Consider the following 27,619-nt stretch of genomic DNA (forward strand, 5'->3'; position numbering starts at 1 on the left):
TTTCACTTTTTTACAGCCCCACCCAGCTCTTATCCAGGATATGCATATAATACAGGTTCTCAGGGGTCTCAGCTGTCAGAGGCCACAGGGTGCCCTTGAGTCTGGTTTTGCTGCAGGGATGACTGTGTAACTGCCATGCTGGACTTTGAAAACCTGACAAGGTTGTGGCTGGGGGTAGGTGGGGACCATATAGAGTCACTTGGAAACACAGAGTCAGCATCGCAGGGGACTTGAAATTCACTAGTTTCTCTACTACAAGATCTGGAATGAGAAACTGACCTTCATGGGAATTCTTCTTGTTCTTTTTTAACTTTCTGTCCTCAGGATAACCGGTAAAGAGCATTTTCTCTTCACGTTTTTCTTCTGACCAAGAAGTCACATCACTGTCCTCTTCCAATTTAGCCTCGCTGGAACTTGGAGTTGGGAAAGTCATCCCAACATCTCGAGTGTGTTTTTTGGCACCGTTCACAATCTCCAAGTTACCTGAGGGGAAGGATCATAGGTGTCTCTGGGAGTAACCTTGAGGCTGAGTTGACAGATTTATTCAAGTGAGTACGTGAACCCTTTTTAATGTTTCAAAAATACAATCCCTTTGTGTGGGATGGAGGGATGGGAAGAGAGAGGAAAAGAAGGAAGGACAGGGGAGAGTAGGAGGGAAAAAGAGGGCAACGAAAAAAGAAAGGGTTTTATTTGTAACTCATTTTAGGTATTACAGGGGAAGAAGAATAAATATGGGTTCAAAGGGTAAAGGATTTCAACTCTGATCCCAAGTTAGAAAGACAATAAATACTTAAGAGTCCTTTTGGTAGTCACCCAGGTAAGGAAGAGGCTGACAGAAGACAGGATTTGAGGGGAAGAAACAAATCAAGATGAAAGTTTATTTATTTTTATTTTATGAAACCAAAAGGTATAGAAAGGCAATAGCTAAAAATCCTCCTTCCCACTTCTGGTCTCCATTTATTCTGTTCACAACCCCATATGGTTCCAGAGAATTCATTTTGCACATTTAAGCAATTCTCTTCCCTCCTTTATTTCTTTTATTTAAAAAAATTCATATTGTAGTATGCTATACACTGTTCTGTACCTTTTCTTAAAATCAATTACATGCCTTGGAAATCTTTCCATGTTAGTACAGAGAGAGCTTCCTCATTCTATGTAGAATTTCATTCATTATCTAGACATACAATAATTTATGTAATCATTCAGCGATTGAGGAACACCTAAATTCACGTTAATCTCCTGCTATAAACAATGTTTTAGTGGTTAATTTTGTACACTATTTTGCACATATGCAAGTATATCTATAGGTTAAATTCCACATATTCATAGTATTTCTATAGCAGACATTTCAAAAGTAAAAATGCTGAGTGAAAGTAATTTTGATAGGAACTTTCAAATTGCCTTTCACAGTGAATCATCTTCTACTCCCACTGAAATATACAAGGGAACCCGCTTCCCTACACTCTTACCCACAAACTTGCCATCACACTTGAATTTATGCCAATCTGACAAGATGAAAATTGGCAGTTGGATATAGTTTTATCTTCATGTCCTTTATTATGATTGAGGTTGAGTATCTTATATGTTTAAGAGCCATTTCAATGTATTTCAATGAAAAAGTTTAGATTCAAGTAATTACCTGCTTGTATGCCCTTGTTTAACATGTGTACATTCTGCTTGTTGCAAAAAGTAGGGTTCGAGCTCAGGAAACTACTGGCAGAAGAGGAAATAGAGTCAGAAGAAATCACATGGTTTGCTACCTAGAAAAATAAAACAGATCTTGTTATTATTACCTGCAGTCAATGTCACAGTTACCCACAGGATAAGCAAGCCAACAAGTCCTCTTTCTAATCCAATTCAAACTGTTGAGATGCATTTGGAGGAAGCTTGAGATACTGTGAACTTGCTGCCTTGTATCTGTGATAGGGAGAATGTTGTAGTTGGATAGGACTTAAGCTGTTATAAGGTGGTAAGACAAAAAAAAGCCTGGCTATTTTCACTGGGCTTGGAAAAACTCTGAAGAGAATGCTAGCCAAACATTAGTCTGATGCATCTTCAGAATGAAATTCTGAAGTGACACCTGCACATAATTTTCATGTGAGATAAAGAGGCCTGGAGATAGCTAAAAAGAGTGATGAACTGAAGAGAGCGCTCTCCAATTAAGAGCTGACTCAAACATGTATACTAAGACAAACACCAAAGACCTACAAGGCTCGTGAGACGTCCTGATGAGTAGAGCATTGCAAAAAGTATTAGAGAGTCCCAAAGGCCTTTTAAATTACGTTCAGAGCAAGTAGAGCAATGAAGGCAATTTCAGGGATTGCAGCTGATGGTGGAATGTCGGTGGATGACAAAATGATTAACAAGATATAGCTGAACAAATACTATAGTGTAAAATACTGCTTCTTAAACTTGTTCATTGTTAATATCTCCATCGTTAATAAGGACAGAGGGAGGCTAACCCAGAATAATGAATTGGAATCTCTAGGGGAGGGGTCTGGTTATCTATATTTTGAATAAATGTTAGGGAATTTTCTACTTAGGCAGGTCTGGTGGAGGTAAATTAAAGCCAGGGTAAGGATAGGAAACTGAGCATATCTGATCCCTTGAACTAGATAAACCATATTCCAGAGTCACAAAGAAACTTGTAACAGAATTTTGGGGAGGAAGATCTATGTTAGACACTTGAAGAAAGGAAATACTTTGATTTTCGGAAAGGTAGGCATTGCAAACTAGTGGGCTGAACACTGATGACATGTAAAATTTAGGATGCATCACGAATCAGATAATTTGCAAGGAACTGGTGAAAAAAAAGATGAGCAGATTTAAGCCAAGCTCAGTCAGGCAGGCAGAGCATGCCCTGCCAGGTTAGCCTTGTTTTCTCTAGTACATAAGGTCACTTTACTGGCTAACCAAAAGAATACATAGCATACCATACCCAGATTTGAACAAAATGCCAAAACATTTAATAGCATCTTTGAGGGCAAGATGGAGTTATATGGGTTGGATGATAATACAAGTTGATAGAATCATAACTGATTGAACCAACCTTATCCAAATATAATTTCAAAACAGATGTCTTTACTGAGTGGTACATCTTGCATTTGACAACAAATATTTACTAAGCAATTACTGTGTGCAATCACTAGGTTTGGTGCTGGCTATTCCTTCTTAAGATTTTAGACATAAATGTCTTAGATATGGAAAGCAGGAGAATTTACATACAATACTCATCAGAGAGAGGGCCTCTGTCAGGATCCCAAATAATAACAGGAATGATGGGCTAAATCAGAGCATGTTTAGTAGGGGCAATTGTAAAGTCCTGCTCATTAGGCAGGAGGAATGGCAGCAACTTTGATGCAGGGGAAAAAAAAAAAAGCTCTGTGTCAGGATTCCAAACAGCTAGGCCAGTTTCAGGTCTTCCCTTTATTAGCGGTCTCTACTTAGGCAAGCCATAACCTCTTTGTGTCAGTTTCCCCATCTAGAAAAGGAAACGAAATCTGCATTTTAGAAATAACAGATGATTTAGATGGTAAAATATAAAACACTGATATAAAACTAGAGACTAATATGATGTTAAAAAATATATTTTTATTTTCTCCTTAAAAAAAGGAACATAAAAAAGAAGTGACTGATATGAAATACATTATACCTTCTCTGCAGCTATAAAAAAGGGGAAGAAAGCATGTTAGGTACTAAAAAAGTATATGTAGGTGTTTGCTTTTTTATTTATAAAATGTCTCTGAAAGAAAAGAATCCAGATTGAAAGGAAGAGGTAAAACTGGTTTTATTTACAAATGACATGATTTTCTTTGTAGAAAATACTAAGGAATCCTCAAAGAACTAGAACTAATAACCAAGGTTACCCAGGTTGCAGAATATAAGATCAATAAGATAAAAAAATCAATTGTATTTCTACATTCTAGCAAGTGACAACCTGAAAATAAAATTAAGAAAACTATCTCACTCACAATAGCATCAAAAAGAATAAAATATTTAGGAATAAAGTTAACAAAAGAAGTGCAAGGTTTGCACATTAAAAACTAGAAAACATTGCTGGGAGACATCAGAAGTCAATATAAATGGTGAGACACTCACCATACACGGATTGGAAGTCTCAAAATTGTTAGGATGGCAATAATCCCCAAATTAATCTGTTGATTCTACACAATCTCTATCAAAATTCCAGCAAGCATTTTTCAAGAAATCTACAAAATGATCTCAACTTTATATGGAAATGGCAAGGACCACAAGGGCCAAAGTTACTGAAAAAAAAAAAAAAAAAAAAAAAAAGAGGTAGAGGGCTTATATTTCCTGATTTCAAATCTTATAAAGTTACAGCAATCAAGGCATTGTGGTATTGATATAAGGACAGATCTAGATTGGCCAGGCACAGTGACTCATGCATGTAATCCCAGCACTTTGGGAGGCCAAGGCAGGCAGATGACAAACTCAGGAGTTCGAGACCAGCCTGGCCAATATGGTGAAACCCGGTCTCTACTAAAAATACAAAAATTAGCTGGGTGTGGTGGCACGCACCTGTAGTTCCAGCTACTCGGAAGGCTGAAGCAGAAGAATCGCTTGAACCCAGGAGGCAAAGGTTGCAGTGTGCCGAGATCGTGCCACTGCACTCCAGCCTTGATGACAGAGTGAGACTCCGTCTTAAGAAAAAAAAAAAAAAAAAAGATACAGACATATCAATGGAACAGAATGAAAATTCCAAATGAAGCCTTACGTATGTGATCAATTAGTGTTCAACAAAGGGGCCAAAGCAACTAATTGGAGAAAATAATACTATTTTGAACAAATGATGCTGGGACAATTAAATATCCCTATGCAAAGAGATGAAGTTAGACAACACACCGTACACAAAAAATGTACTAAAAATGGATTTTAGACCTAAACATAATAATTAAAACAATAAACTTTTAATGAAAAACATAGGAGAATATCTCTGTGACTTTGGTTAGGCAAACAGTTCTTGAATATAACACCCCAAGTACAATCCACAATCCATAAAAGACAAACAGTTTAAATGGGACTTCATCATTACTGTATTAAAACCATTTGCAATTCAAAAGCCACAGCCTGGGAGAAGTTACTTACAAAAAATACATCTGATAAAGGACTTGTAACCAGAGTATATAGAGAGCTCTTTCAACTCAGTAGGAAGATAACCTAATTTTAAAATGGGCAAAAAGATTTAAAAAGACACTTCATCAAAGAAGATATAAGAGTGGCCAATAAGCACACAAAATGTTCAACATCATCAGTCATTAGGGAAATTCAAATTAAACTCACAATAAGATACCACTTCACTCCCACTAGAATGGCTATAAATAAAAAGGTGGACAATAGCAAGTGTTGACAAGGAAGTGGAGAAACCGAAACCCTCACACATTGCAGGTGAGAATGTAAAATGATACAGCCACTCTGGAAAACACTTAGGCAATTTCTGATAAAGTTAAACATAAACCTATCATATGACCTACCAATTTCACTCCTGAGTAAAAACCCAGAAGAAATGAAAATGTATGCCCACACAAAACTTTTACACAAATATTAATAGCAGCATTCACATCCAAAAAAATCAAACAATCCAAATGGCCATCAACTGAAAGATAAGCAAAATGTGGTATATCCATAAAATGGAATACTATTCAGCAACAAAAAGGAACCACTGATGCATACTACAGCACGGATGAACCTTGAAATCATGATGTTAACAAAAAAAGGCAGATGCAAAAGACCACATCTGACGCTATATACATAAAATCTCCAGAAGAGACAGAAGGCAGATGAGAGGTTGCCTGGGGCTGGGAACAAGGATTGACTGCAAAGAGGTACAAAGGGACCTTTTGGTAACGACAGAAATGTTCTAGAACTGGATTTTGGTGATGATTGCAAAACTCTGTAAATTTACTAAAAGTTAACTGTACACTTAAAACGGATGAAATTTTATTGTATACCTCTGCAAAGGAGGGCTGGGTGCTGGGGAACAGGAGTAGGAAGGACACTCTTGATCAAATATTTTGTATCATGTGGTTGTACTGTATTACCAGTTCAAGAAATGAGAATAAACAAAAACTTGTGGGGAAGGGTGTGGCAGTAAAGATTTAAGGAGTTCAAAAGGAATAACATACGTTAGGCCACAGACATGGTCCAGTCACTGAATGGAAGGTGGTAAGTTGTGTTGGTCAATACGCTCTCACTACCTGAAGCACAACAAGCTTAGCTGAGAGGGACATATTTAAAAACAAAATACCAACAAACTTATACCCAGGAAAGCTGCCAAACTCAGAAAGGAGAGTAGATACCACAGCCCATGTGGAACGGTTCATGGAGTGAAGACCTGAGAAAAAACACATCAGGAAAGGAGGTGGGGGTCTGAGACGCAGAGGGCTAGGTCTGTTTCCTGTGCCTTCAGAGAGCAGCTCTGAGAGCAGAGCCAGGTATTCCAATGCAAGGAGATATTGGATTTAAGTTAAAGCCTTTGATAACTGGAGCCTTAGGCAAATGGAACTGGCTGCCCCATAAGTAGCATGTGAGAGGTGGAGCTATTAGAGGGTGGCCTGTCATTTGGTGCAGATGCAGCAGAAGTGTTGATGGGAGTGGGTAGGATTCACAGGACTCCAGTGGTCCCTTCCAAGTCTGAGGTTCTGTGAACATCCTGCACTTCCAAAGGACACAAGCAGTCATGGTGTGCACCACAGGGTGTGAAAAAACACACAATTACACTGGATTATATGAGGAGCCTTGGAATGTTTCCGTTTTCATTTCAAATTCTTTTTCATTTAGTAATGCTTGCCTATAAAAAGGTAAACATTTAAAAATAGAAAAGTCTAAGAATAAATTCTCTCTCAACCCAATATAATTATCCAGCCCAGTAGGAAGATGACAATCAAAGACAGAGACAAAAACAACTGTTTACTAGGATGTGGAAAAATTGGAACCCTCACATACTGCTGGTGGGAATGTAAAATGGTGCAGTCATTTTGGAAAAGTCTGGCAGTTCCTCAAATGGTTAAACATAGAGTTGTCATATGATTAATTCCACTCCTAGGTATATACCCAAGAGAAATGAAAACATATGCCCTCAAAAAAACTTCTACATGAATATTCATAGCAGTTTTGTTCATAGTAGACAAAAAACAGAAACAACACAAATGTCCATGAACTGATGAATAGATACAATGTGGTATATTCATAGAATGGAATGTCCTTTGGCCATTAAAAGGAATGAGCACATGCTATGAGGTGGATGAACCTTGAAAATACTATGTTAAGTGAATGAAGTCAGTCACGAAAGACTGTGTGATTCCATTTATATGAAAGGTCCAGAATAGGCAAATCCATAGAAACAGAAAGTCATTAGTGGTTGCCTGCAGGCTGTGGCAGAGGTGGGAGGTTGGGGAAATGAAGATTGATTGTTAATGTTTACAGGATTTTTTTGGAGGGTGTTTAAAATGTTCTAAAATCAGATTACGGTGATGGTTGCACAATTCTGTGACTACATCAAGACCCATTAAACTGTACACTTTAAACAGGTAAACTTTATGGCATGGAAAATATGTCAAGAAAGGCATAAAATGCACTTATTTATTGTATGCCAACTGAAAAAAATATGGACTATGAAGTCTTGTTTGGAGAAAAAAGGTTATACTCTATAGTTCTGCATCTCCTGTTACCGAAATCAGAAAAAGATCAACCTTGGAAAGTGATAAACAGTGTTGTCTTCATGTAATAAACAACAAACAATCCTAAAAAAAGGTGGGCACTGGATGCTATAGGAGTGATGGAGCACTACTCTAAAGCTGGGCCAAGCACAAACTGTCAGAACCGTGCCATGTGATGTTGAATCCATCCACGGATTCACAATAACCACAATGCACACACCTGCACTCATGTCCCACAATTTGTGCTGAGGACCCATCATGGGATAGAACTTTTTTTTTTTTTTTTTCCTGAATCCATTTATATATGCGGTCAGTAAACCAAAACAGTTCACTTTCCTTAGTCCGTGGGAGAGTCCCACGCATCTCCTCTAATGATCTCCTCATCCCTCAGGCTTGGGTGTGGAGTAGCCCACTGGATCCTCTGCAATGGAGCTGACACATAAAGATTTAGGTGACTACATATTAAATGGCATTATCAGCCACCATGGGTTAGGCTTTCTGTTGTACACAATCTTGGAAGGAAATACATGCTGGCTGGCTGCTTCTGTTTTAATTTCCATTATGAGAGCAAACTCACCTGTTGCTGTCTTATACAAGAGTAACAATGGAAAGTAAATGTACCATCTCAGAGATGTTTCAGGGTTTTTGTAGTACTCTTTAGCTTAAGAACTAAATGAGACTCATTCCCGTATTTATTAAAGACATGAGACAGACCTAGAAATAAAAGCTTTTCAATTAAAAAATTGCTTGTTAGGTGGAAACTGATCTTAGAAAAACATATCCAACATAGGAAAAGGGCCATGTTTTCTGATATGACCCTACACTGCTATTCTTCAGGCAGGAGGATTGGTACTGCTGGCCTTCAGCTAGCCAGGTGCCTGCTGGGAGATGCTTTTCCTTTAGAGGCATGGGTTTATGCTAATTCATTTATAATCACTCAGGCTTAGGACCAGAGACACACATTGATAAAACGGTCAGACTCAAAATGAGAAATATAGTCTATGGCACCAAAAGACTGTCTTTTCTTGTGAAAAGTTTATAGAACTGTGTCAATCAACCAGCAAGTATATTTTCAATAAAATTTACTCATCACCAAGGGGTGACACAATGACCAAGTGTCTGTCCAAAAAATAACGCTTTGACATACATTTAATTCCTAGTGAAAAAAGGTTGCAGAAGCAGAAACTCAGGTGGTAACTATCTATTACTTACCTTTTGGAAATTAGAACTAGTTATCTATTTCTGCCAGTGTGGTTGATCAGAAAACTATGGAAAATCTTCCTCAGAAAATTAACAATGTACTGTGCCTACATAACAGGTTCTTGAAAAATTTATTTTGGTATGTGAAGAAGTAAAGATTGCAGAGAACAAATAATTTTGAGTGAATCCAAAATTCAAACAATAGTTAAGAGAATGTATGGCTAAAATGCAGTGGAAATTATTACAGTCAATGATCATTACAACTAAGGTAAAAAAAACTCTAATGGGATAATAAAGTTTCCCAGATAATGGTAGGGCTTTGGGTTGGACAGAAAGAAAATGAATCAAGAGCTAAAACACTCAATTAACTCACAGGAAAACCAGAAGGTTGACAAATGATCATACAATTTTGTAGAGGGTGATAGAGCGAGACACCATGTTTCCCAAAGCTTTTTCTATCAGCTTTGAAAAATTACAGCCTGGAAGTAGCCCTATACATTTATTTATTCTTTGCATTCTCCCAAATATGTTTCCTCTTGGCTTTAATAACTATGAGAATTACCACCACCTTTACATGGATGACTCTAAAATCTTCATCTCACTCATGATATCCTCATGGGGTCAGATCCATCTAGCTTGTTAGATATTTTCACTTGGATGATCTGATCCAACTTCAAGTTTAATAAATAAAACTCCTTCATATTTCAGTCAGAATTAATTTCCTCTTCAGGTCTGTCAATTTTTATAAGGTGTCCATATGTTATTTCAGTTGTTTTGAATGGAAATTTCGAAAGAACCATGCCAATTATTTACCAATTCTAACTGATTGGAGTCTAGCTTAACAAAAGAACATTAGATTTTTCTAATAAATTAATTTATTGACATTACTTTATTTAAAAATCTTTATTGGCAACTAGCTACCATTTGGAAATAAATTTATACCTATACACACAAAAATAAATTCCATGTAGATTAAAAGCTTAAGCTTAAATTAAAGCTTAAAGCTTCCATATCCCTCAAAAAGTATCAAAAGTAAAGCAGGATAATTTTTTAAAAACAAATCTTGAGGTTGGAAGATCTTTCTTAGCATGAACACAGAAATAAAGAAATACATAACAATATTATTTATTCCAATATTAACACAATGTAATTAAGCTTAAAAACCAATAGGAAGCCAGGCACAGTGGCACATGCCTGTAGTCCCAGCTACTCAGAAGGCTTAGGTGGGAAGATTGGTTGAGGCCAGGAGTTTGAGATCAGCCTGGGCAACATAGCAAGACCACATCTCTAAAAAAGAAAAAAAAGTGGCCGGGCGCGGTGGCTCACGCCTGTAATTCCAGCACTTTGGGAGGCTGTGGGCAGATCACAAAGTCAGGAGTTTCAGACCAGCCTGACCAACATGGTGAAACCCCGTCTCTACTAAAAATACAAAAAAATTAGTCAGGCGTGGTGGCACGCACCTGTAATCCCAACTACTCAGGAGGCTGAGGCAGGAAAATCGCTTGAACCCGCAAGGTGGAGGTTGCAGTGAGCCGAGATCGTTCCACTGCACTCCAGCCTGGGTGACAGAGCGAGACATCTCAAAAAAAAAAAAAAAAAAAAAGTAATAAAACAGAATTTAAAAAACAGCAACTACAGTGGTCTCCAAATATGTTTACAAAAATGAACAGGAAAAAAACCTTCAGAGAAAAACAGGCAAAGGATACACAAAGGTAATTCTCAAAGTAAGAAATGTAAATGGCAAATCTGAAACCTAATAGAAATGCAATTTAAAGCATTAGCAAAATTAAAAATTATAGTTGTTAAGTTCAATTTTACTGCATTACAGTTACAGAATATGGGCTTACTTATAAAACTTCTGCTTTGAGAATTCATCAATATTTTGTCTAATGTACAATTAATTTTGTAAATATTCCATGGGTATTTGGAACAACTGTGGATGCTGTGTTTTGACAATGAAGTTTTACCAGATATTTAAATCAAGTTTTTAAATATTGTTATAAAAATTTTCCAGATATTTTCTCACTCATATATATAAATCTGAGAAAAGCTTATTAAAGTATGTCACTCTGTGCTTTTGTCAATTCTATAATTATGTTTGGATGAATGAACAAATGAATGTATTCTGGTTGAAAGCACTGTAAATTATATAAAAAACTCTCTTCCCATGGAAATTAAAGAGATACTCTAGATGTTCAAGACAAGTATCATCTCATTAAAAAGAAAAAAAAAAAAAACACCTATCTTCCCATGGTATAGAAACTCGTTTTACTAGTGTTCTGATAAAAATTAGAAATAATTGGCAGAGAAGTAGAAATGGAAATTTTCATGCACTGCAGGTAGGAATATGAACTGGAAAGCAATTTGGTACTAATGTAGGAAATTAAGTATACGAGCCTGTAAGCCAAGAATTCCACTTCTGGGTATATATGCTAAAGACAGTTTCAGACAGATGCATAAGGGGACATGGACAAAGACAGCACTGCCATGTTCTGTTGTGCTGGGGAACTGACAGGAACCTGGGTGCCCATCATAGAGAAGTTCATGCGTAAGTGGGTAGATGCACTCCATGGAGCATTATGCGATTAGATATACTTACAGCAATGTAGGCAGACTTTGAAAATACAAAACTTAGCCAACATAACAAAAATAATGGTACACCTTTTATATATGATGAAAGTTCATGCATACTTAAAAAATATGTATTTTGTAAGAATTCATGTAACCTGAAAGATATTTACATAAGACTGGTTTCCTATGGGGAGACAGAAATGAGGATGGCATATAGTGATAAAATTTTAAAAAGAGGGGTCATGAACTGAGGAGTACATTTAACTCAACCCTTGGCACTGGAAGTTAAAAGAAAACTGTACTTTATCATGACACAGAAACCATGTATACTAGTTCTCTAATCCTATTATTTCACTATACCTCTAGAAGGGTTCATTATGACTAGTTTGGGAAGCTCAAAATGGTCTTTTACACCCAAAATAGAAGTCAATGAGAAATTTGGGAATTCACCTTCTAAGCTTATAACTAACATTTTGTGTTTATCAGTCTGGCTTACCTTATTCTATTATTGTTAAACAAAAACAACTTTTATGGTTTCTTATTAGAACATACTTCTTGTAAAAAATAGACAAAAATATAAAAGAAAAAATCATAATTCATATTTTTATAATAATTTCAGTTTTTTGTTCTATGTATGACATATTTTGTTCTGGTGATACTGATATGTATACATATATATACACACATATGTATGTATATTTGGATTATAATATGTATACATAGTTTTATATCTTAATTCTTTCTCTGTAAACGTATAAAAAATTTACGCTTTGGATTTCAGGATGCTGCTTTTGAGTGTAATTTCTCTTCATATATAGGCATGTAAAGTCTGATATGAACTCCATTTTACAAAAATATATGAAACATTAATAAACATTTAGTTGGACATAAAGCTCTCATTTTCTTTTCTCATGGAGGTCTCTCTGTTTGGTAGTTTGCTTGTGTTGTTTATTTGCCCACCTGCTGGAAACATGAGCTAATATAAATAAGGAGAGATCTAAAATACAGAGAAGTCATTCATCATCTTCAGCTTTTTCTTCATAAAGAAAAACTGCTGAATGACCTTTTTTCTTCACTTTTTGTACTGACAATAGTAAACTATCCCTTCTCCCCCACCAGAAGACAACCAGACACCAAGAAGCAGAACTGCAGAAGGGAGACAGGAAAGAAAAAGAGTGAAAACATACAGAGAAAGCACAGAGACAAACATAGCAATAACATTAAAGAGATAAGGGTGGGGGAGGAAAGAGTAATCAGAAGAAGAATAGAGACACACAACAGACACAGTGGGAACCAGAGAGAACGAGGGTGGGGCATGTGGGGCACAAGTGCACGTGTGGGTGAGCAGAGGCAGACAGAACAGAGAAACAGACAGAGTGCAAAGAGATCATAGAGAGAGAAGAGGGCCTGGACTGCAGAGACTGCAGGGGAGACAGCACGGGGCAGAGAGAAACACAGAAAGAGCGAGTCAATAGTTTCTTTGTTATGTCCTTTCCTGGTTTTGGTATTAGGGTGATACTGGTTTCACATAATGATTTAAGGAGGATTCCCTCTTTATCTTTTGGAATTGTTTCAGTAGGATTTGTACCAATTCTTCTTTGAATGTCTGATAGAATTCAGCTGTGAATCCATCTGGTCCTGGACTTTTTTTTGATAGCAGTTTTTTAAATTACTGTTTCAATCTCACTACTTGTTATTGGTCTGTTCGGAGTTCCTATTTCTTCCTGATTTAATATAGAAGGGTTGTATATTTCCAGGAATTTATCCATCTCCTCTAGATTTTCTAGTTTGTACATGTAAAGGTTTTCATAATAGCTTTGAATGATCTTTTGTATTTCTGTGGTATTGGTTGTAATATCTCCCATTTTGTTTCTAATCGAGTTTACTTGGATCTTCTCTCTTCTTTTCTTGGTTAATCTCACTAATGGTCTACCAATTTTGTTTATCTTTTCAAAGAACCAAAAGACCAATATCCCTGATGAACACAGATGCAAAAGTCCTCAAAAAAATACCAGCTAACCAAATCCAACAGCATATCAAAAAGATAGTCCACCATGGTCAGGTGGGTTTCATACCAGGGATGCAGGGATGGCTTAACATGCACAAGTCAATAAATGTGATACACCACATAAACAGAATTTAAAATAAAAATCACATGATCATCTCAAAAGATGCAGAAAAAGCATCTGGCAAAATTCAGCATCACTTTATAATTAAAACCCTCAGCAAAATCGGCATAGAAAGGACATACCTTAAGGTAATAAAAGCCATCTATGGCAAACCCACAGCCAAAATTATACTGAATGGGGAAAAGGTTAAAAGGATTTCCCCTGAGAACTGGAACAAGACAAGAATGCCCACTTTCATCCCTGCTATTCAACACTGTACTCGAAGTCCTAGCTAAAGCAATCAGACAAGATAAAAAAGTAAAGAGCACCCAAGCAGGTAAATAGGAAGTCAAACTGTCACTGTTCACCGATGATATGATTGTATACCTAGAAAATCCTAAAGACGATTCAAAAAGTTCCTAGATCTGACACATGAATTCAGTAAAGTTACAGGATACAAAATCAATGTACACAAATCAGTAGCATTGCTATGCACCAACAAAGACCAAGCTGAGAAACAAATCAAGAACTCAATCCCTTTTACAACAACTGCAAAACAAACAAACAAACAAAAAACACAAAACCTTAGGAATATACCTAACCAAGGAGGTGAAAGAGCTCTACAAGGAAAATGAGAAACACACTGCTGAAAGAAATCATTGATGACACAAACAAATGGAAACCTATCCCATGCTCATGGACGGCTAGAATTAATATTGTGAAAATGACCATATTGCCAAAAGCAATCTACATATTCAATGCAATTTCCATCAAAATACCATCATCATTCTTTGCAGAACTAGAAAAAACAATCCTAAAATTCATATGGAACCAAAAAACAGCACACACAGCCGAAGCATGACTAAGCAAAAAGAACAAATCTGGAGGCCTCCTTATTACCTGACTTCAAACTATACTACAAGGGTATAGTTAACAAAACAGCATGGTACTGGTATAAAAATAGGCACCAAGACCAATGGAACAGAATACAGAACCCAGAAATAAAGCCAAATACTTACAGCCAACTGATCTTTGACAAAGCAAACAAAAATATAAAGTGAGGAAAGGACACCCTATTCAACAAATGGTCCTGGGATAATTAGCAAGCCACATATAGGAGAATGAAACTGGATCCTCATCTCTCACCCTTACAAAAAAATTAACTCAAGATGGATTAAAGACTTAAATCTAAGACCTGAAACCATAACAATTCTGTAAGATAACACTGGAAAAACTCTTGTAGACATTGACTTAGGCAAAGAGTTCATGACCAAGAACCCAAAAGTAAATGCAACAAAAAACAAAAATAAATAGATGGGACCTGCACATCAAAAGAAATAATCAGCAAACAACCCACAAAATGGGAGAAAATATTTGCGAACCATGCATCCGACAACGGACTAATATGCAGAATCTACAAGGAACTCAAACAAATCAAGAAAAGAACAAATAATCCCAACAAAAAGTGGGCAAAGGACAAGAATAGACAATTCTCAAAAGAAGATATACAAATGGGCTAGGTGCGATGGTTCATGTCTGTAATCCCAGCACCTTGGGAGGCCGAGGCAGGTGGATCACTTGAGGTCAGGAGTTCAAGATCAGCCTGGCCAACATGCTGAAACCACTACTAAAATACAAAATGCAAATACAAAAAATTAAATACTAAAAATACAAAAAATTGGCCAGGTGTGGTGGTAGGCACCTGTAATCCCAGCTACTCCAGAGGCTGAGGCAGAAGAACTGCTTGAACCCGGGATGCAGTGGTTGCAGTGAGTGGAGATTGTGCCATTGTACTCCAGCCAGGGCAACAAGAGCGAGACTCCGTCTCGGGGCGGGGGGGGGAAAAATGGCCAAGAAGTGTATGCAAAAATGATCATCATTGGCCAGGCGTGGTGGCTTATGCCTGTAATCCCAGCACTTTGGGAGGCTGAGGTAGGCAGATCACGAGGTCAGGAGATCAAGACCATCCTGGCTAAGACAGTGAAACGCCATCTCTACTAAAAATACAAAAAAATTAGCCAGACGTGGTGGCACCTGCCTGTAATCCCAGCTACTTGGGAGGCTGAGGCAGAAGAATCGCTTGAACCTGGGAAGCAGAGGTTGCAGTGAGCCAAGACCATGCCACTGCACTCTAGCCTGGGCAACAGAGTGAGACTCTGTCTCAAAAAAAAAAAAAAAAAAAAGCAAGCTCATCATCATTAATTGTAAGGGAAATGCAAATTAAAACCACAATGAGATACCACATTACTCCTGCAAGAATGGCCATAATTAAAAAAATAAAAAATAAAAATAGATGTTGGTGTGGACATGGTGAAAAGGAAATATTTTTACACTGCTGGTGGGAATGTAAACTAGTATAACCATTATGCAAAACAGTATGGAGATCCCTTAAAGAACTAAAAGTAGAACTACCATTTGATCCAGCAGTCCCACTACTGGGTATCTTCCCAGAGGAAAATATGTCATTATATGAAAAAGATACTTGCACATGCATGTTTATAGCAGCATGATTCGCAATTGCAAAAACATGGAAGCAGCCTAAATGCCTATCAACCAATGTGTAGATAAAGAAAATGTGGTACATATACACCATGGAATACTACTCAGCCATAAAAAGGAATAAAATAATGGCATTTGCAGCAATGTGGAGTTGGAGACCATTCTTCTAAGTGAGGTAACTCAGGAATGGAAAATCAAATATTGTATGTTCTCATTTATAATGGGGAGCTAAGTTATGAGGATACAAAGGAATAAGGATGATATAATGGATTTGGGAACTTGGGGGGGAAGGGTGGGAGGGGGGTGAGGAATAAAGACTACACATTGGGTGCAGTGTATACTGCTCAGGTGATGGGTGCACCAAAATCTCAGAAATCACCAGTAAACAACTTATCCATGTAACCAAAAACCACCTGTTCCCTCCAAACTATGGAAATAATAAAGAAAGCAAGCAAGCAAGCAAGCATATGAAACATTAAATACTGGTATCCAGAAAAGAGGAGCAAAATTAACAGTTTTGAATTAAGAACTGTTAATCAAAACTTTTATATCCAACTCAGTTGTTGTTCTGGTACATAAAGGTAACAGTCTCAAATTTGCAAGAACATAAAAGATGATCACTCCTGAACATTTAACAGTCTAGTCAAACAACAGATTGAAATTAACAAACTCATAAATAGGTATGTGAAAAGACTCCTGGTAAATACTGACCCTATATTTAAATACAACTAATGTAAAATAACTCCTGATCTTATAAAATGTAAGTAAAATGTTCTAATTCTTGAAACAGAAGCTAGTCAATATAGTAATACTACTACTATAAATGAGCTGAGACAAAATTCACAAAATATAACCACTATTGGTTAGTTGGGGAAAATTATGTGGGGGATAGGTGGGAAGAAGTAAAATCAGTTTCTTAATTTTTCATATAATAGAGCCAATAGATAGTTTCATATCTGACAGTGACAGATTGAGAAAGTGGTTGAAGCATATTAGTTAATTAGATTACATAGTTGCTAAGTTATCAAAAAACCAACTCGAAGAAACATGTATTACATAGCAATCAACAAAAAAGATTGGAAATAGCAAGAAATCATTAAAAATGATAAGAAATCCTGAATAGCCAAAACAACTTTGAAAGACAAGAACAATGTTGGGGGATTCACACTTCCTGATTTGAAAACATATTACCAGAGGAACAGTAATCAAAATAGTGTGATATTAGCCTAAAGACAAACAAGCAGACCAATGAAATAAGAAAACATGCCCAGAAATAAACTCTCGCATATATGTTCAAATGATTTTTGACGAGGGTGCCAAGACCACTCAGTGGGAAAAGGATAGCTTTTTCAACAAATGATGCTTGGATAACTGGATATCCACATGCAAAAGAATGAAATTGGACCCTTATCTTATACCATGTACAAAAATTAACTCAAAATGGGTTAAAGACCTAAATGTAAGACCTAAACCCATATAACTCTTACAGAAAAAGCTTCATGACATTCAATGTGGCAATAATTTTTTGAATATTACACCAAAATCACAGGCAACAAAAGCAAAAATAGACAAACAGGACCACACTAAACTTAAAAACTTGTACATCAGGGGACACAATCAACAGAGTGAAAGACAACCTATTGAATGGGAGAAAATATTTACAAATCATGTATCTGAGAAGGGGTTAACATACAGAAAATATAAAGCAGTCGCAACAACAACAACAACAAAAATCAAATACCTAACTAAAAGATGGGCAGGCCAGGTATGGTGGCTCATGCCTACAATCCCAGCACTTTCGGAGGTCAATGGGGAAAGACTGCTTGAGCTCAGGAGTTCGAGACCAGGATGGACAAAACAGTGAGACCCCACCTCTTAAAAAAAAAAAAAGTAAAAGTGGACTTGAATAGACATTTCTCTAAAGATGACATACAAATGGCCAAAAAGCATATAAAAAAAATGCTCAGTATCACTAAGCATAAGAGCAATGCAAATCAAAACAGTATTACCTCACACCCATGAGGATGGCTACTATAAAAAAAAAAAAACAAAAAACAAGTGTTCGTAAGGATGTAAAGAAATTAGAACCCTTGTACATTGTTGGTGGCATTGCAAAATGGCACAACCACTAGGGAAAACAGTGTTGAGGCTCCTCAAAAAGTTAAAAATAGAACTACTATATATGATCTGGCAATCCTTCTTCTGGGTATGTATCCCAAAGAATTGAAAGCAAGGTCTCAAAAAGACATTTACATACCCATGTTCACAGCAGCACTATTTACCATAGCTAAAAGGTGGAAACAACCCAAATGTCCATCAATGAATAACAGAAAAACAAAATGTGGTATATGTAAACAGTAGAATATCATACAGAATTAAAAAGGGAGGAAATCCTATAACATGCTACATGGATTATATGGATGAATCTTTAAGATCTTATGCTAAGTGAAACAAGTCAGTCACAAAAAGACAAATATGCATGATTACACTCATATGAGGTATCTAAGGTAATCTATTCATAGACAGGAAGCAGAATAGTGGTTACCAGGAGCTGGGGGAGGGGGACAAGGGCAGTTGTTGTTCAATGGGTATAGAGTTTCAGGTTTGCAATATGAAAAAGTTCTGGAGATTGGTTTCAACATAGTGTGAATACATTTAACATTATTGACTTGTACACTTAAGAACAGTTAAGAAGGGAATTTTTTGGTATGTGTTTTGTACCACCCAAGAAATTCACCCCTCTCCTTACTTTGAAATGAAATTTAGTTGAACACACCTTTATTTAATAAATACATCAGAATGAAAAAAAGCCAAAATAATAAAATTTAAACCAAACATTTACAACAGTAAACTTAAATGGAATAAATCTGTTTCAAAAGAGAGACCTTCAGATTGGGTGGGAAAAAAGTTAAATTCAGATGTTACTAACACTTGAGTAAAGTGACTCAAAAGGCTAAAAGGATGGGCAAAGAGCAATAGTGCAAATGCAAATTAAAAAAAAACTGTACTGGATGAAGTAAAATCAAAGGCAAAGATATTAAAAATGTAACACAGGCTGGGCACAGTGGCTCACGCCTGTAACCCCAGCATTTTGGGAGGCCAAGGCGGACAGATCACGAGGTCAGGAGATCAAGACCATCCTGACCAACATGGTGAAACCCTGTCTCTACTAAAATACAAAAATTAGCCAAGCATGGTGGTGCACACCTGTAGTCCCAGCTACTCGGTAGGCTGAGGCAGAAGAATCGCTTGAACCCAGGAGGCAGAGGTTGCAGTGAGCTGAGATTGTGCCACTGCACTCCAGGCTGGGCAATAGAGACTATGTCTCAAAAAAAAAAAAAAAAGAAAAAAGAAAAAATAATTGATGTCACTCTAGTTATTTTGATGGTCAGAGGGACACACAACTCCACCTGGGAATGACAAGCAAAAATGGTAGAGTAGAGACCTCCAAGGGAGACAGTGCCTTCTCTAGAAACACCAAAAAATACGGAAAACTGTCAAAGCCAACCTTATCTGAACTTTGGAAGATAGTCAAAGGTTTATAGTAACCAAGTGTTTGCTAAACCAGGAGAAAGGCCATCAGCACAAGGTAGAAGAACTTTGTAGCGTTTTAACTTAGCCTTCTGCTATCCCCTTACCCAGCATGGTGGTCTTAAAGATGGCAGCCCTTGGTCCTGATGTAGGTACCTGCTCCCAAAGACAGCACGGAGTAGTACCTTGTTCCCAAGGAATTGTGTTTGTTTTGACATGTCTGAGTATTAGCCGTGGACTGACACAAGGGACCTGCCTTAGTTTCACATAACTCTCTTAGAGTGAAAAAGTAGTTTTATAGGGAAGAATGTTCCTTGAAAATATTGAAAACCAAATGAACAAGGCACTACTGCCTGGAGCAAAAATTACCAGTTCAAGGGAAACAATAGACATACTAAAAGCAGGAAAGAAAAGCTGAGAATCTTTGGGGCATAAGGGCTTGGAAAATTTCCCATGTATACCAGGGAAACTAGAAAGTGCATGCACAGAGCAAGATGCATGTTCAGAAAAGACCTGAGAAGACCAGACACTTTCACCACTGGTTGACCTTTAGGCTCAGTACAAGTAGGAAGCAAGGCTAAGGCAGAGAGTTGTGAATGGCCTGGCTAAGCATTGAAGGAGTGTCCGAATGCAGAAAATCTGCAAAGACTTGGGGAATTTTCTTTTTTCTTTTGCTTTTTTCGGCCCCAGGCATTTAAGAAAATCTCTATCAAACAAGTAGCCAGCTACTAAGCTAAAGGAACAGAAATATCACACACCAACGAAGAGTACAGTCGTTACAAACATAATTTAGAAAAGTCACTAAATAAACCAACAACTTTAACTTACAACAAGCAGTAACTACAAACCCTAGAGAAGGGGAGGAAAATCTGATGTCCAGAGTTATCACATCATAATATTCAAAATGTCAAAATTTTAACATAACATTATGAGGCATGAAAAGAAACAAGAAAGTATGGCCCATTCATGGGTTAGAGGAGAGAAATAAATAGAAATTGTCCCTTAGGAAGAACACACAGTAGACTTACTAGGCAAAAGCTTTAAATCAACTGTTTTTAAATGTGCTCAAAGAGCTAAAGGAAACCATGGATAAAGAACTAAAGGAAATGAGGAGAACAATGTCTCAACAAAGAGAATATCAATGAAGACAAAGAGGAATCAAATAGAAAATATGAAGCTGAAAAGTACAAGAGCTAAAATGAAAAATTCACTAGAGCAGTCCAATACCAGATTTGATCACACAGATGAAAGATCAGTGAACTTGAAGATAGGTGAAGATAGGTGAAATGAAATTACGTACTCTGAGGGACAGAAAGAAAACAGAATGAGATGAGTGTGGTGGTGCATGCCTTGTAGTCCCAGCTACTCGGGAAGCTGAGGCAGAAAGATTTCTTGAGCCCAGAGTTCGAGGCTGCAGTGAGCTATGATTACATCACTGTACTCCAGTCTGGGATAGTGTGAAACCCTACTCTAAAAAAATAGAAAATGAAAGAAAACAGAATGAAGAAAAATGAACAGAGCTTAAGAGACTTGTAGGATACCATCAAACTTACCAACAGATGTGTATTAGGAATCCCAAAAGAAGAGAGAAAGAAAGGGGCAGAAGGAATATGTGGAGAAATAATGGTTGGAAACTCCTCCAATTTGATAAGGGGAAAACATTAATCTGAACATCGAAGGAGCTCAATGAACTCTTAGTAGGATAAACTGAAAGAGAGCCACACTGAGACATGTTATAATGAAAATGTCAAAGCCAAAGACAGAGAATCTTGAAAGCAGTAAGAGTAAGGGCGAGCACAGAAGGGATTCTCGGTAAAATTAATTGCTAATTTCTCACCAGAAACCATGGAGGACAATAGGCAGTGAAATGACATATTTGAAATGATGAAAGATAAAAAGTGTAAGACAAGAAATCTACCTCCAGCAAAACTTTAAGAATAAAGGAGACTTTGGGAGGCCGAGGTGGGTGGCTCACCTGAGGTCAGGAGTTCAAGACCAGCCTGGCCAACACGGTGAAACCACGTCGCTACTAAAATACAAAAATTAGCTGGGTGTGGTGGTGTGCGCCTGTAATCCCAGCTACTCAGGAGGCTGAGGCAGAAGAATCACTTGAACCCGGGAGGTGGAGGTTGCAGTGAGCCAAGATCACGCCACTGTACTCCAGCCTGGGCGACAGAGTGAGACTCCATCTTAAAAAGAAAAAAAAAAAGAAGGCCAGGTACAGTGGCTCATGCCTGTAATCCCAGCACTTTGGGAGGTCAAGGCAGGTGGATCACCTGAGGTCATGAGTTTAAGACCAGCCTGGCCAACATGCTGAAACCCCATCTCTACTAAAAATACAAAAATTACCCAGGCATGGTGGCAGGCACCTGTAATCTCAGCTACTTGGGAGGTCGAGGCAGGAGAACTGCTGGAACCCGGGAGGTGGAGGTTGCAGTGAGCTTAGATTGTGCCATTGCACTATACAGCCCAGGCCAATTCCGTCTCAAAAAAAAAAAAAAAAAAAAGAATAAAGGAGAAATTGAAGACATTCCCAGATAAACAAAAGTAAATTTGTTACAAGTAGACCTTCCCTATAAGGAATGATAAAGAGAGTACTCCAAGGTGAAATGAAAGGACATTTGACAATACCTTGAAGTTATACATAGAAATAAGGCTTAAGGCATATACATAGAAATAAGGCATAAGAAATAAGGGTAAGACAATTACATAGGTAAAAATAAAGTCCCTATTATACTTCTGGTTTGTAACTCTTCCCTTTTCCCTTATCTGATTTAAAAAACGAATGCATAAAATAATTATAAATCTATTTTAGTGGGGACAAAATGAAGATGTGATCTGTGACTATAACAATTAAAGAGGAAGGGATGGAGATGTCTACCCACAGTTTTTGTGTATTATTAAAGTTAAGGGGAAGAATAGAGATGTATTAACAACAGTGTTTGTATATTATTGAAGCTAAGTTGGTTTTATTTCATATCAGGTTGTTACATGTTTAAGATATTAATTGTAATCCTCAATGTAACCTGTAAGAAAATAACTATGAAATGTTAAAAAAAAAATGAAAAGGGAATAAAACTGGTACACTACAAAAAATCAATTAGATACAAAGAAGGCAGTAGAAATGAAAAACAAAAAAGATATGACATAAAGAAAGCAAACAACACGAGGAAAGTAAGTCCTTTCTTATGAAATTAAATGTAAATGGATTATACTCGCCAATTGAAAGGCAGAGAGGGCAGAATAGATGATAAAAAATGACCATCTATGTTATGTCTAAAAGAGACTTGCTTTACATCCAAAGACACAAAGAGTTAGAAATTAAAAGGATAAAAAAGGTATTCCATGCAAATAGTTACCCAAAAGAGAGCTGGGGTAGTTACCCTAATATCAGACAAAACAGACTTTACATTAAAAATTGTTACAAGAGACAAAAAGGGGATTTTGTACTGATAAAAGGATCAATCCATGAAGAGGATATAACAATTATGAACATACACACAACTGACAACACAGCCCTAAAATATATGAAGCAAAAAACTGACAGATTTCAATGGGAGAAATAGATAGTTCCACAGTAATAGCTGGAGACTTCAATAATCCACTTCTGATAGCCATAGAAAAACTGGACAAAAGACTGATAAGGAAATAGAGGACTTGAACAACATTATAAACCAGCTAGACCTAACACAATAGAGAACACTCCAAACAGCAACAGAATACACATTCGTCTTAAATGCACGTAAAATTCTCAAGGACAGATCATATGCAAGGTCATAAATGAAGGATTGAAATAATACAAAATATATTCTCTGATCACAATGGAGTAAAACCAGAAATCAATAACAAAGAAAGGTGGGGAATTCACAAGTAGAAATTAAACAACACTGTCCTAAACAGTCAATGGTCAAAGAAGAAATCAGCAAACATTTTGAATGAAAAAGAAGACAAAACATACCAAAACTTATGGCAAGCAATGAAGGCAGAACTTATCTACAAAAGCAAGGCTTAAAGAGACATTTATAGCTACAAATGCCTACATTAAAGAATAATCCCAAATGAATAACCTAACTTTGAATCATAAGAAATGAGAAGAAAAAAAAAAACACTAAATCCAAAGCAAGCAGAATAATGTAGATTCAATGGAGATAAATGAAACAGACTTTAAAAAAAAAGATAAACAAATTTCTAGAAACACAAACTACAGAAACTGACTCAAGAAGAAACAAAATCTAAATAGACTTAAAAGACATGGAATCAGTAATGAAAAAAAACTTCCCCAAAGAAAAACACAGGACCAGATGGCTTTACTGGTGAATTCTACCAACATTTAAAGAATTAACATCAATCATTAACATTAATCCTTCTCAAACTCATTATCAAAAACCAAGGGGTGGGAAAACTTTCTCATTCTATAAGGCCAGTAGTACCCTGCTATAAAGGCAGTAAAGACATCACAAAAAAACTAATAGACAAATATTCCTTGTGAATATAGATGTAAAAAGTCCTCTTCAAATTCTAATAAACTGAATCCAGCAGCATATGAACAGAATTTTATGATCAAGTGGTATTTATCTCAGGAATGTAAAGTTGGTTCAAAATATGATTATCAATAAATATACACCATATTAACAGAATAAAAGAAAAAAACAGGCCAGGCACAATGGCTCATGCCTGTAATCCCAGCACTTTGGGAGACTGAGGGGGGTGGATCACTTGAGGTCAGGGGTTCAAGACCAGCCTGGCCAACATGGTGAAACCCTGTCTCTACTAAAAATCCAAAAAAATAGCTGGGCATGGTGTCAGGCATCTGTAATCCCAGCTACTCGGGAGGCTGAAGCAGGAGAACTGGTTGAACCCAGGAGGTAGAGGTTGCAGTGAGCTGAGATCACGTCATCGCACTCCAGCCTGGGCAACAAGAGTGAAACTCTGTCTCAAAAAAAAAAAAAGAAAAAGAAAAAGAAAAAACTAGTAATCTCAATAGATGCTGAAGAATTTGGCAAACACCAAAATGCTTTGATGACAAAAACACTCATCAAAATAGAAAAAGAAGGGAATCTCCTCAACATGAAATCCTAGAGATCCTTAAAAATCCACATGAAAAAGAGTTAATAAATTCAGCAAAGCTGCAAGATACAAGATCAGTATGTAAAAATTATTTATGTACCTATACATTAGCAATGAATAATCCAAAAATGAAATTAAGAAAGAAATTGCACATATGATAGTATTAAAAACAATAAAATATTTACTAAAATTCATGAAATCTCAAGGGAACCCGAACAGCCAAAATAATTTTGAAAAAAGAACTAAGTTACAGGTTTCACACTACCTGCTTTCAAAACTCATTATAAGTATACAGTAAATCAAAACAGTGCAGTAGTGCCATAAAGAGAGATATATAGACTAACATAATAGAATAGAGAGCCCAGATAAAAACCCTCACATATATGGCTAAACGATTTTTGGCAAGAGTGCCAAGAACATTCAATGGGGAAAAAAAGTCTTTTCAACAAACGATGTTGAGAAAACGGGATATTCACATGCAGAAGAATGAAGGTGGACCCTTATCTTACACCATACACAAAAATTAACTCAAAATGGATCAAAGACCTAAAAGTAAAAGCTAAAATTATTAAACTCTTAAGAAGAAAACTTTCACGACACTGGATTTGGCAAATATTTCTAAGATATGACACCAAAAGCACAAAAAACAACAACAAAAAATAGCTAAATTGGACTACATCAAAATTTAAAACTTCTATATGTCAGAAGACACGGTCAGCAGAGTGACTGTGAAAGAGGCAACCTACAAAATGGGAGAAAATATTTGCAGATCATGTATCTAACAAGAGATCAATATCCAGAATATATAGAAAATCCCAACAACTCAAAAACCAAAAAATCAAACAGCCAGATTTAAAATGGCCAAATGACTTGAAAAGACATTTTTCAAAAGAAGATATACAAATGGTTAAATAAGCACATAAAAAGATGTGCAACATGAATAATCATTAGGGAAATGCAAATCAAAACCACAATGATACTAACTCACACCCAACAGGATGGCTAGTTTATATATTTAAAAATGGAAAATAAGTGTTGGCAAGGATGCAATAAAATTGAAACCCTTGTGAACTGCTGGTGCGAATATAAACTAAAGCAGTCGCTGTGGAAAAAAGGAGGAGGGTTGGAGGAACCCTTATACACTGCTGATGGGAATGCAAAATGGTGCAGGTACTATGGAATAGTCTGGCAGTTCCTCAATAAGCTAATCCACAGAATTACCATATGGCCCAGCATTTCCATTCCTAGATATATACCCAAAAGAATTGCAGACAGGTGTACACAAACGTTCTATATCAGTTCTATTCACAATAACCAAAAAGTGGAAACAACCCAAATCAATAAATGAATGGATAAACAAAATGTGGTATATACATGCAACGGAATAATACTCAGCTATAAAAAGCAACGAAGTATTGATACATGTTATGTCATGGATGAATATTCAAAACACTGTGTCTAAGAGAGAGAAGCCTGATACCAAGGTCATATATTAAATGATTCCATTTATATGAAACAACCAGAATAGGAAAATCCTCAGAGACAGAAAATAGATTACTGGTTGCCAGGGGCTGGTGAGAAGAGGGAACAGAGAGTCACTGCTTAATGGGTACAGGGTTTCCACTGGGTTAATAAAAAATTTCTGGAAATAGATAGTGGTGATGGTTGTAAAACACTGTGAATATACTCAGTGCCACAGAATTGTATACTTGAAAATGATCAAAACTGTAAACTTTATGTCATGTGTATTTTACTACACACACACAAACCCTCTCCTGGATCCATTTATCTATCTCCCCTATGGAACAAAATCCTTACTCTGTACCATTCCCAATTCTTCACTTACTTTAGAAAAAAGCATACTCTATTATTTATATATGTAAACACTGCCAAAAGCTCAATGAGGAGAAATAATATTTATAATAAATTGTCTGAACATCTCATGCCTCCCTTTCTCTAGACCAGTGGTCTCCAATTTCTTTTGATCATGTAATCTGACAAAAATTTTTTTAGCACAAGTTGTCAAAATAGATATTTATTTATATGTTATGTCACTACTGTACTCATAAAATATACACAAAAATATAAATTTTAAAAAGTTGGGGAAAATGAATATAAATTCAAATATTTTTTGTTCCATACTCCACTGAACCATTTTGCAAGCATCCTTCTTTGGAGAGCATGTCTAGTGATACTTGAAATTTTCCTCTTGGGTTAAAGCAATGGCCTACATTTATTGACCCCTTGAGATCTCCCTTATTAACACCCTAAACTAAGGAATGTGATAACGGCCTTATAGGAAGATACTCTTTGTTGCACTGTGGTGCCTTCTTTAAGAAGACAGATGAGAGAAATTTATCTTAGGTCTCTGTATCAGAAATCTGTAATGTTTCTAAAAATTTTGTTCTCTTTTTATATTAAAAAGTGAATGTTACTGATCACAAAATTCTAGCAACACTAAGTGCTAGAAAACATAAAGCCAAATTTGTAGCTCTTTTCTAGCAACCATATCCACAAGGCTTATTTATCTTCCTCCTGGCTTTGACTTGTCTTTCCATTATTCACAATTCCTTATTTACTTATTTTTAAAAAATCATATTGTAGCTCACCCCAGCTTCAATTTTTCAAATCAACTCCATTCTTCAATTACAAAAAAAAAAAAACCTGTATTATTTATGTGTTTGTCTGTGTGTGTGTGTTTAAAAGAACCTCAAATATATTTCCTGAAAGACAGAGAGGAATGAATTAAAAAAAAAAAACCAAATAAACATAAACCCGGCAATATTGTTCAGGATAGAGATCATTCTAACCTCAAAGCTCCCCCATTTCAGGGGTAAACTTTGCAGACTGTGAAGGATCTAGCAGCAAAGCCCTTCATTCAAAAGGTAATTCGTAAATGAATGTTGATGAAAATAATGACAACTCACAATAGCACTGTACTACACTTTCTCACTCTTTTCCAGTTGG

The 27,619-nt window shown here is 36.5% G+C and overlaps 1 protein-coding gene across 1 annotated transcript in view; it reads right to left on the bottom strand.

Annotated features, from left to right (window-relative positions):
- The window catches only part of ALMS1 (ALMS1 centrosome and basal body associated protein), a gene marked incomplete at its 5' end in the record, with an annotated part of 232,273 nt that overhangs the window by 8,549 nt on the left and 196,105 nt on the right, over nucleotides 1-27,619 (bottom strand). Inside the window, 2 exons of the mRNA XM_034953388.2 lie at nucleotides 280-483; nucleotides 1,640-1,760. Coding sequence (XP_034809279.2) covers nucleotides 280-483; nucleotides 1,640-1,760 — 325 coding nt within the window. The remainder of the gene's footprint in view (nucleotides 1-279; nucleotides 484-1,639; nucleotides 1,761-27,619) is intronic.

The sequence above is a fragment of the Pan paniscus genome, chromosome 12, assembly GCF_029289425.2.
Source record: "Pan paniscus chromosome 12, NHGRI_mPanPan1-v2.0_pri, whole genome shotgun sequence".
Taxonomy (NCBI): domain Eukaryota; kingdom Metazoa; phylum Chordata; class Mammalia; order Primates; family Hominidae; genus Pan; species Pan paniscus.